Source organism: Lactuca sativa, chromosome 4, assembly GCF_002870075.4.
Source record: "Lactuca sativa cultivar Salinas chromosome 4, Lsat_Salinas_v11, whole genome shotgun sequence".
Taxonomy (NCBI): Eukaryota; Viridiplantae; Streptophyta; class Magnoliopsida; order Asterales; family Asteraceae; genus Lactuca; species Lactuca sativa.
This window is the reverse complement of record NC_056626.2, coordinates 115419923-115432324: the sequence shown is the minus strand read 5'-3', so window position 1 is coordinate 115432324 and position 12402 is coordinate 115419923. Positions and strand designations below refer to the sequence as shown.

General features: G+C 36.2%; 1 protein-coding gene across 2 annotated transcripts in view; it reads left to right on the top strand.

Annotated features, from left to right (window-relative positions):
- Positions 1–1463, top strand: part of LOC111899691 (GDSL esterase/lipase At5g42170) — a 5576-nt gene extending 4113 nt beyond the window's left edge. For both annotated transcript variants that reach the window (XM_042901131.2, XM_023895548.3), the window contains 2 exons: positions 584–839; positions 1178–1463. In XM_042901131.2, the coding sequence (XP_042757065.1) occupies positions 584–839; positions 1178–1368 (447 nt within the window). In that variant the 3' untranslated portion in view covers positions 1369–1463. The remainder of the gene's footprint in view (positions 1–583; positions 840–1177) is intronic.
- Positions 1464–12402: the final 10939 nt, after the last annotated feature.

Sequence of the window (12402 nt, the reverse complement as noted above, 5' to 3'; positions counted from 1 at the left end):
TAGTGAAAACATTTGAATATATATATATATATATATATATATATATATATATATATATATATATATATAATAAGAATTTTTTTTCATAGAAAGGTAAAAGTTTTTTTTTTCTTTTTGGCGAACAAAACAAAGAAATCATAAGATTAATAAAAAATAACATGATTTAAAAAAACTCCCAGAAAGATATCTGGATGATTCATTTTTACGAAGTTTTTGCTGATATTCACTAAAATTGTCGTAAAAATGAATTTTTTTTCTTGATTTATATAAAAATATATTATGAAGGTGGTTTTTAAGAATTTTTTTTTTTGAATCATCTTAATTTTGGATCATCTAATGATTTATTTTGTTTGTTTGTTAATATATATATATATATATATATATATATATATATATATATATATATATATATATATATATATATATATATATATATATATCACATGTTTCAATAGATTAAACATGGTGTATGCTTTGAAAAAATACACAAAACGATTGAATTTTATATATACGAACATGAAAGAAAGAAATAAATTCATTGGATGAGATTATTACTTATAATTGTTTTTCGATTTACTTGAAGGAACTATATAATCTAGGAGCACGAAGGATAGCTGTATTTAGTGCACCACCAGTGGGCTGTTCTCCTGCTCAGAGAACATTATTTGGCGGTATACTTAGAATGTGTGCTGAGAAGTTAAATGAAGCAGCACATTTGTATAACACCATCCTCAAACAACAACTTCCTACTATTGCAAGTCGTCTTCCTCATTCAAGGGTTGCCTTTGTTGATTTCTACAATCCATTAATACACATCATTGATAACCCTAAGAAATACGGTATATATTCATTGCATCTTTTTCTTTAACTTTTTGGCATGAAAAGGATCCATCAAATGCACTAGTTATTAGAAATGTTGTTATATGCATATCATTATATTTGGAATAGATGCAGTTCTCTATTAAAATAATACATAGTTCATATATTTTATATTGCGTTACGTATGTATTTACTAAAGACAAAGTGTTTTATTAAAAAATGCATTCAAAGATTTGTTAATATATGTATCCTACACAAATTTAAAGAAAAATCATATATAGTTTGCATTATTTGACAAAATTTGCACAATCATATTTTCATAAGGTTTTACTTATTATTCTATTTATAATATCCCTAGGTTTGGAAGTTGTAAATAGAAGCTGTTGTGGAACCGGATTGATAGAGGTGAATTATATGTGCATCAAACATAGCCGGACTTGCCAAGATGACTCTAAATTCCTCTTTTGGGATAATATCCACCTATCAGAGATTGGATGCAACATCTTTGTTAATCAGAGTCTACCAGGTTTGATGGATAGTTTGTTATAGTATAATCAAGATCCACTGGTGTGAGAAATTGCTACTATTGAGATAATGCACCATGTTTTTATAATTAAATAAAGAAATTCACATGTGTTTGTGTGTGTTGATGAGTTTTAAGCATTACAACATTCCTATGGTGCACATGCAACCCTATTTGCTTTGGATCTAGGTTTTTCTCAAGTTATACATGCAAATAAATTTTCCAAAGCAATAACCCTAATCTAGCATACAACTTTTAGACTTAACAATTAAATAGGGATGTCAACGGGGGCAAACGGGACGGGGAGTGCATTCCCGCCCCCAACCCTGAACTTTCCCGGTTCCCCTGTCCCCGCCCCCGCCCCCGAAATGTTCATCATTCCTACCCCATCCCCGCCCCCGAATCCCCTTTATTACCCCCGCCCTCGCCCCCGTTCCCCCGTCCCCGATTGATTTTGAGCTGCCTTTTTTTTTTTTTGCTAAAAGAAGTTGTTATCTAGGCTAAAAGAAGCTATTTTTAGGTAACAAATAATTATTTATAGTAGAATTTTACATGTTAAAAATAAAAAAGTTATGGCATCTTAAAAACATTATACTAAAACGGGGGTTAACCTTTCCCCGGCCTGCGATTTTTTTTAAAAAATTCCCCCAAACGGGATGGGGCCCCACGGGAACGAGGTTCCATGAGACTTTTTGACATCCCTACAATTAAACTAGGGTTAAAAGAATATTTTTCTTGTTAACTAGTAGTAACATGTAATCCTTTCCTTGATCTTGACCTTCAAGAGCTTAGTGCCTTAATTTTTACACCTCTAATGGAGCCACAAACACCACTTAGCAATGGATGAACAAGAGAGAGAGGTGGAGGCTATAGGAAATTGGCCAGGGTTTCTTCTAGGGATCAAGTTCCGATTTCAAGAGCCTTGGGGTTCCTTTTATAGTTGAGGCTGCTAGGGTTTTCAACTGGAAACCCTAATTACCTTGCTTAGGCCCTAAGCAATCCACAGACCCCCATATGATAGGCCTTGGACGAAAATTCTATGGGCTTCCCAAATATTTCCGTCCACCATTAGCCCAAACTACAACTATCACAGATTTACATAATTAATCCCCGTTCTTTTAATCAATCTCTTTTGACCACCATATTAATTCTAAATTAATTTCTGATCAATATTGTAAAGAATAAAATCTAAAAGACCGATAAGATTCAAACAGGTAAATCAACAACACAGTAATAATCAATGATTAAAAGTCACGACTTAGCAGAACTTGATAAAAAATTTCCACTGTAGAGGCACGCTAGGGTTTACAAAGATTTCCAAAGATAAAAACGTTGATGTCTACGGTGCATGAATGCACTATAAATACTTAAACCCTAATTAATGAGACGGCTAGAGAGGCCCAATACCGTATACAAAATGGACTAACTATGATAAGCCCAATGACGCAACATCTAACACCTAACAATCTCCTCATTTGCGTCAATTGAGGCGAGATATGCTTCACTGCTGAGTCTTCTTAATTGTCTTGAAGAGCTTGGGTATCATATTGAGTAAAGTATTGCGGAAGAGAATATACCATCGAATCATATCATTAAAGTTCTTCGTCGCAGCAACACCATTTGATTTACACTTGCGGACAATCTCCAAAATATGTTCCAAACAAGACGTGGAGAATAAATGTTTGTCTACCAATGCAAAGAGACATTTTTGAAATGATCCAGAAGCATCTTTTCCACGCTGGAACATCATAATGTAGTGCTCCAAATTAATGTTGCCCATTCGCATTTCGCTCATATCACTTGCTCTTCTAATTGGATTGACCGTGGGATTTCGCTTCAAAACACCAGCTATCTCGATATCCAACTTTGTCACTTCATAGATATATGAAACCAACATTCGCTTTAAATGAGGCAAAATGGGTTTGTACTTTTGTTCTTTAATAAGCAAAAAGTTCACTAGCAGAATCCACTCATGAGGATTGAGATTGGGCAGATCAGCAAAAGTGAATTCGTGTGGAATATTTTCAGAACCTCAGGTGACCTTGAACTTCGCATTCACAAAGCCCCCTATAACAATTGGCCCTGAAACTTTGACTGTCGTTATCTTTTGTGCGCTCCATGTTTGATATTGTGGTTTGGCATGAGTGAGATAAAAGTCAATTATGGCTTTATCCACTTTCGTATCAGGAGAGGGGATGGTTGCAATGGATTCAAAACAATAGAAAGCAAATGCTTTTCATGTTATTTGCATGTCGAACTGAGAATCCTTCGTGTTTTCCGAATCGAACGAAACAACTGGCTCCAACCAGTGAACACTCGGGAGTTCGACGGCCTCATGTAGCATACGCTCCAATGTCCACAGTGGAAAGAGCATTTTCCGGCTCTCCAAAGCATCGTGAGCTTCCTTTTCATTTCTCTCTTTCTCTTTAGCTTCTCTCGCAATGCGAGCATTTTATTCAATTCCTAATCAAGAGCCTTTCGTTTTAGTTGATCTTCTTTAGTTTCTTCATCTTCATCATCATCCCCTATGGGTTTCTTTCCTTTGGAACTCGAAGCTACATTAACCTTTGGTTTATTTTTCTTTGGTTTTTCCCCTGCCTTAGCAGCTTTATCCTCCCCTTGTTTCGGAGGAACAGGGGCCTCAGAAAAACCTTCAAGCCTGTTCAGAAGAGCAAAGGCAGGATGAAGCTTATCAGCCAAGTGTCTGTGAATGGTGATGGTGAAAATGGGATCACGCGCTTCAATAATATTGGAAAGTTTGGAATTGACATCGCTTATGCATGATTTCATAACCTCTCATTCAGACTTGAGATCATCAATTTATGTTTTCGCATACTTGAGCTTGATTGTTTGAGCATGGAGTTGAGTGGTGCAAAGAGTAAGTTCGTCCATGATTTTACTTTCAATAGCCAAAACATCTTGGAACTTGGTGAGCGTCGAGGAAATAGAAAAGTGAAAGGTTGTGTTATCATCTGATATGCCTAAATGAAGCTATTCTAGTTTCTCACATTTAGTTCTAAGTGAAGTGCTGAGTTTTGAAATGGCCTCATTCGCCTTGACAGCATTTGCTTCAGCTGCAGTATAAAGATCCGATATAAAAATCTTTGCCTCTGATATTAGTTTATCGACTTTTTCGGTCGCTTGTTGATTGGAAAGTGTGGAGTCCTTAATGGATTTGTTTGCTTGTTTAAGGTTTGTTGTATGATCTTTCACCAAAGTATCTAGCATACTCTAAACCGCTACTTTAGAATAACCTTGGCTTGAAGAGGCAATAGAAGATGCCAGAAGAGTATCCATCTTGACATGTAAATCTTTGAGATGCCTTCGAGTGAGAGGGGCATCATCATCACTATCTTCTTGTATGGTGAATGGACTATAATGAAAAGTATCAAAGTCCAGTCCATTGGTACCAAGAGGGTCTTAAGAATTATGTTGAGGCTGAGGTTAAATGGGAGATGTGGTAGAAGTAGTAGCAAAACTTGAAGTCTTTTTCACCCGCATTAGATGCGTTGACATTGACATAAGGTTCGCATGTGGTGTTAGTGGTAGAAGTTTCAGTGAAAATGGGTGGTTGAGTAGTGACAGGTGGTGATTGAGTAGTAATAGGTGGTGGACAAGATGCTATTGTAATAGGAACAGAAGTGGAAGTAGGTGATGGTGGAGGTGTTGGAATAGAGAAGTTTACCTCTTGTTCATTTCGGATGACATCATCCTCGGATTCGCTTTGATGAGCATCATCAGATTTGGTCTCAGAAGACGTTGATGAAGGAATGCAAACCATGCGAGCTTACTTCTTGATACGTTTTGGTTTGGGAGAAGAGGGGGCAGGCTTTGAAGAATCGCCTTTTGTTTTTTGCTTCTTGGAAGTCTGAACTAGTGTAGACGAACCCTCTTTTAATTACTTTGGTTTGCCCCCTTTCTTGACTTTATCAGCGTCTTCAAGAGTCTATTGCATCTACGGAGTGATGACTCTTGGTCCTGAGGTTGGACGCTTCTTGTATTCCCCAATTAATTTAATCACCCCGACACACACCTGTACATGGATTCAGGAATTGAACCCATGAAGAGAAACTTGGAGTTGTCAGCAACAATGATCTTGGTAGCGTGAAAGATAGCAATTGAAGACATCAACGAATCTTTCATGACTAGAATATTGAGCTTCGCGATAGCACGCTGTACCACAACGGTCTAAAATCGACCCATGGAAATCTCGCTGTGTCGAGTGGTGGAGTTTGTGCTTTGCACCAGCTGAGCCCACAGAACTGAACCATTGTCTAAATTGATCCCATGGTAGAGGTCATAGAGGATCGTCACGAAGGACTTACTGACGCAGTTTGAACCAGTTACCCATTCAGAAAAAAGCCTTGAAGAGAAGGGTAAAGAAACCATTCCATTGGGGAGGAAGGTTAGATTTTTTGAACTTGGTGATGGAGGGGATGAGATCGGTGTACCCTATCTGATAAAACATGTTGATGATTTGAGCAGTGGAGATTGAATCGGGATTGACCATGGAAACGTCAAAGGCAAGCCCTAGAAGAGAGCAAAATCTGGCCTTCGTTAGGGAAGTTTTCTTGTCAAATACCTCAAAGGAAATCCTTTCCTCTTCTCTAATGTAGGATGTTGTAGAATAAGCTTTTGATAGGAGCATCATCGGAACACATTCAACCTTGGTAAGAGCAATGGATAAAGGCGAGTACTTCAGACACTCGATGATCTGCAATATGAACGCATCATATTTGAACGGATCCAAATTAAGAATCAAGTTTTGATTCTGTTTGATAGTGAGAAAAGATGACTAAGCAGACTGTTCTTGAACTGAGGAAGAGTCAACCATTGTTGGAGATCAGAGAAGAAGAAGAATAGTTAAGAGAAAAATCACCTTTTAGGGTTCGTAAAATCTTTGAGAGTGGTAAAGGTTGAAGTGGTGATTGAAAGCTCTATTTATAGTGAGAAAGAGAGAGAGAAACCATGCGACAATTGTGTGACGATCCCCGATTTGACGCCTAGAAAAATGGAATGTGACAACTGTAGCAGATGACAGGGTGTCAGCTGACATCAGGCGGCGAGAGAATTTGAACGTTTAAAATTCCATGCGCCTTTTATTTCAAAAATGTTATCTTCAATTGTCATGGCAACAACACTTATACCCAATCGTTGCAAATTCCTAATGATCTTTGAAATATATAACCTCATTTCGCTTGTGAGAAAACAAACTTTATAAGAGTATTGAAAAGTGAAGCTGCGAAACTGAAAGATACCATAGGTAACACAGACAAGACTTTTGGAAAATAATAAAGTGCTTCATGCAAGATTGTGTCAAAGATAAAGAAATAAAGCAAATTATATCAGTGAGACTAAAGTGATGTCAATAAAGACATGAATTTGTGGATCCCAGGCACGAATCTCTTCCTTCTAAGTCAAGAGAGACCAAGAAGTGTGTGTGGTTTCCCGTTGAAGTACGATAATTTTTTTGTTAAGAAACAATGAAATGCATCTTTTAATTCGGCTCATCGGGTGGCTAACTCTCCAACCAAACAACGAACTTAATATAAGAACAAATGTAGGATGAAGTACTCGTGTGACCAGTATAGTCAGTTGAATGAGTAGGCCTGAAATTAGTTTGGTGACGAGATAAGACTTTGAAATCTCAAACAAAAATAAAACTGGATCTTTTGGAAGGAAGTGACTTGGAAATAGAACACTTCACAAAGATCTCGCAAAAATAAAAAGAGATTTCAAGGTATAATCCACACAGGTGGAGTTTCGTTAATTCCATGTTGTAAATCTAGAACTTTTAATTGTTCACCGTCATTTCATGTAAGTGCGTTGAATTTTGGGTTTCACTCAGTTCGTGGTGAACGAAGCTAAGATCATAAACTTATATGTTTCATAACCATTGTAAGTCCCTAATTTGCCTGTGTATCAATCAGATCCGTTTGATGGTGCGGAATCCTAATCAAATGGATGATGTCAGATCAAATAGAAGAGAAGGAGAAGAAGAATAATATGAATCTCAATGGATTGATGAATAGAATGATGATCCAGATACAAGACATTCACACACACTAACACACTTGTTCTTCTCTCTCTCTAGTCTATGTCTCACACGTTCATCAATCTCTGCTCCTCACCCCTAACACCTATATATATATATACAAGGGGAACATGGGCCGGAGAACATGGGCCGTAAATGGGTTTACGGCCGTAAACACAACCGTAAACACGTATACGACCGTAAACACCAAGTTGTTTATGGTCCAAGACACAAAAATACATTTTCCTAGAAAAGTAAAGTATAAACCATATTTTTGACCCAACAATCTCCCCCTTGGTTTATAACTTTCTTTTCTAAATGACCCAACAAGCCCCCCCTAAAAAGTAGCCAACTTTTCTTGTCAATCTTCATCGAGAGCTTGGCTTCAACATTTATCTTCAATAAATGACTTCATCTTGAGCACTTGGGCTTTTCTTCAAAAATTTGACATTGAACGCACATTGGGTGAGGAGGCTTCTTGTAGAGATTCTTGAAAATTGGTGCTTTCAGCTTGAGAATCTTCAGATAGAACTTCAGAGAGAAATAATCTTTTGGATCACTTCATTAGGTTCATAGATAGAAGCAGATTGATTGAGGAGGCTTCAATGCAATCCGTCACATAATCTTCAATTCCAGCTTCACCTTGCTTCTGGGGTTGAAAGATTGAATGTTGAAAGAATAATCTTCATTTCTTGCTCCTTCAAATGAGAATTCTTTGATGATCACAGATGAAGCTTTGGCTCAGAAATTTTTGACAGAAACTCCATGAGTTTCATCTACACCTGAAATCACTTTTCAAGACAAAACAAAACTAAAAGAAAACTTAAAACAAAAACAAAATAGAAATAACACTATTTTTGGATTTTTAATTTTCTGATTTTTGTTTGATTTTTGAAATTTTCTGATATTTTTTTATTATTTTTTTTAATTCTCCCCCTTAAATTTGTGCATAGAGGAAAACTATGAAAAAATTTAACAAAAAGAAAAGTATTTGGGATCAAAGTTGTGAGATAGCCTTAATCCACTTGTCAGTACCTCTGCCTTCATGTCTATGTCTGGTCGATCGCCGGTATTATGATCCACTTAAACACGAAAAATTTGTGATAAATTTTGGACAAGCTAAGAAAGACAAGACATTTTTGATCCTATATTCTTAGATAAATTTCCTAGGGACCAGTTAGTTGACGACGACTAGGGATATTTTGTCCACCTAAATGAGCAGCGAGATCTACAGACAATCTGTATGCGTTTAATTTTAATTGTACTAGAACGTGTTTCCCGCTTCCTGATATGCTCCAGCCATCAAGGACTTCTAGAATACTCCTTACACCGGGTGAGCAGACAATTATTAAGAGAGAAGAAAGATTTAGAGTGCATATGCTATACATCCAGGTCAGATCTCTTCCAATCACGCAGAGGATGAAACATATGACTAACTGAATTTTAGAGGGATTGAGAAGAGAATGTTGCATATACTGTGTACCAGGTCGGATTATGAGTCACGCAGAGGAGACAATATATGGCTAACAGATAGAAAGAATTGCATAGATAGAAGATGCAGAGAAATATAATTGGATATGTTACAGTCCAGGTCGGATCTCTCGATCACGCAGAGGAGGCAACATATGACTAACAGACAGAAAGAAAGAAAATAACCTTCTACATCCCTAGTTTATTGGAATCCCCAGTCGCCCCATCAAAACCGGAATTAAGGACAGAATCCACACATCGAGAAAAAGTTAATCCACAGTTCTAGATACAGGTTCTTTTAATGTGACCGGTAGATACTCATGTATATCTCCCTGCTCAACCTATCCGAGCGTCGTAATGTCAGGCTAAACGGATCTAACTAGTTCAATATTTGTCAAGTCCTTGAATTCCTTAAGTTCAAATCTTCCTAGTCAAGTCCATTTATAATCTTTCGTGCCTACCGACGCATCGAGCATAGAGCGTAGACAATTCAATTCTGGTACGTTATGCAGATTCAGATTACCCGTTATCACTTGATAATATCACTTCCCAACACATTACTTACTAACGAAAAACTATAAGAAAATGAAAAATTTTCTTTGAAAAGAAACAGTTTAAGATAAACTCGGGAGTATAGAGAAGAAAACACAAACCGTAATTCACCGATTGAATTTGCATCCAGAAGGTCTGAGAACAACATGCATAATCTCAAAACAGATCCGAAATTTTTCATGTTGTTAAGCACAAACCCCATGAGTGACTCCTTCCTTTCTTCCCTTCCTGCAAAGGACACATACGCTTGTATTTTTCAGTTGATCGAACCCAAGTTCCAGTACCCCCGACCCAGTTCTGTTCATCTCCCCCGACCTAGATTTCTATTTTGACCTAGATTTCTTCACCTTTATCTATAAAATCAAACCCTCTTTAATAATCTGAAATGGGCAAATCAGAGAAGGTGTGAACAAGTATTTAGTGTTTAACCAAGTCGAATCTAATGATTATTCTCTACAAGAATCATGAAGGTTTGGTTAATTTTGGAGGTAAATTTTTGCATAAGATCTTCATCGGAGATACAGTAACATGTAACCTAGATCGGGGAAGCTGTTCCTGGTACTATTTTGATTTGATGAGTTTCGGATTTGCTTGAATAGGATTTCGATTTGGTTGAACTGGATGTGTTCATCAAAGGAGTGAAGGCTAATCGAAATGGTTTCGTTGATGATTCAATTCGGATAACTGAGATGAACTGGGTCTTAATCGAATACATGGATTTTCCATGACTAATTTTGGTTGAAGATAATTTTGAAGAACATGATCTAATTTTCAGGGAGAGAGAGAAAGAGAGAGATTTTCTTTTATTTTTTAATGGTTTTTAGTTAGAAAGTAATTAAATAACAAAAAGAAAAGCAAAAAATAAATGGAAAAGGGCAAATCCGTTATTTTTAGGTTTTTTAAACTGTTTTGGTCACAGCAAAATGAAAACTTTTGAACTATTGGTGCTAGTCCAAACCTATTTGGCCCAAAGTAGCATTTTTGGACATACCACAGGGTCCATTTTTGCAATTTTGTCTTTTTTAAACAACCATAACTCATTCGTGTTCAGTCGGATTAACACACAGTTTAATTTATAGTTTGTAGATGAATTTAGACTACAATTTTGTTGATTTTGTTATTATATTCAATGAGTTACAGTCTTTCAAAGTTAAACTATCAAAGCGGAAAAAATTCAGCTTTTCAGCAACATTTATAAAATTTTGTAATCTGTGAAAATTTTTAAACAACTATAACTCATTCGTCTTAATTCGGATTGACACGTGGTTTTCTCCAACTTTTAATTTCCAGTTTGTATATGAATTTAGACTATAATTTTGTTGATTTTAGTATTATATTCAATGAGTTACAGTCTTTCAAAGTTGAGCTATCAAAGCTGAAAAATTTCAGCTTTTCAGCAACATTTTTAAAATTTTGTAATCTGTGAAAAATTTTAAACAACCGTAACTCATTCGTTTTAAGTCTGATTGACATGTGGTTTTCTCTAACGTTTAATTTACAGTTTGTAGATAAATTTAGACTGTAATTTTGTTGATTTTGGTATTATATTCAATGAGTTACAGTCTTTCAAAGTTGAGCTATCACAGCTGAAAATTTTCAGCTTTTCAGCAAGATTTTTAAAATTTTGTAATTTGTGAATTTTTTAAACAACCATAACTCATTCGTTTTAAGTGTGATTGACCTGCGGTTTTTTCAATATTTAGTTTACAGTTTGTAGACAAATTTAGACTATAATTTTATTGATTTTAGTATTATATTCAGTGCGTTACAATCCTTCAAAGTTGAGCTATCAAACCTGAAATATTTCAGCTTTTTAACTATTATTTTAGACTATAATTATGAATTTTATGTATCTTTGACAGATAAATCATATGAAAGAGATCTTGATGAACTTGATTTATATGTTAGTTGCTTTTATTTGGAAAATTAATTTTGCAAGTTATACTATTATAACATCAAGGTAGATTAGTTATGCATGAAACGAAAACGTAATCGCTTTTACAAGTTGTATCGTATCAAACCCAACAACATATTTGTTTTAACGAGTTCTATCAAACCCAAAAACTTATTTTAACAACTTGTACTCTATGCAATTAAAGTTGTACCAGTCCAAACGGGTCCAAGAACCGGAAAACCCGGACCTGGACCCGGACCCAGACCCATACATAGACACAGACACGACTCATCCGATCTGGTCCACGGTCCACAATATTCTCCATAATCGGTCCGATCCAAGAGCCGGTCTGGTCCGGTTCGTTCCAAATGCTCAACCCTACAAAAAACCAACTTGTTTTGGCCCAATAAAAGTATCCTGAAATCAATCGAGGGCGAGGGCGGGGGAATGAGGAAATTCCGGGGGTGGGGACGGGGGATGCATTCCTCGTCCCCTTTTCCCCTATTGACATCCTTATCATTAACTCAGATTTCAAGAAGCATACATTCCAAAGACGGAACTTAGGACTCGGTATGGTCACTACGAGTTTCTACTTATGCCATTTGGACTTACCAACACATCAGCTGTATTCATGGATCTTATGAATCAGGTGTCTAAACCCTACTTGGATAAGTTCGTGATCGTGTTTATCGATGACATGTTGATACTCTCTCTCTCTCTCTCTCTCTCTATTTAAAAACCATGGGCTTGGTTTCTCTCAAAAAAGTTTTAAGTATGGTTTTTGTGACATCCCCAAAATCTCGGCCATAAAAGACCGATTTTCATTTATGCTTTTAAAATATTTTCAGAGTAAATCCTTTTGATTTGAAAGAGTTGCGGAATTTGTTCCCAAAAACAAAACATGATAAAACAATGTTTACCAAAGCATTTCATAAAAGAAATGTATTTTTCATTATATAATCAAAACTCGGGGTGTCATGTTCCGATACAGACCAATAAGCATAAACGAATACATTACAAGTCATTCAACAAATATAAACATATGCAGACTTGTAATCAAAACAACTGATGGTTCATCCATCTCATGCCCTTGCGCCACTTCCTGTAATA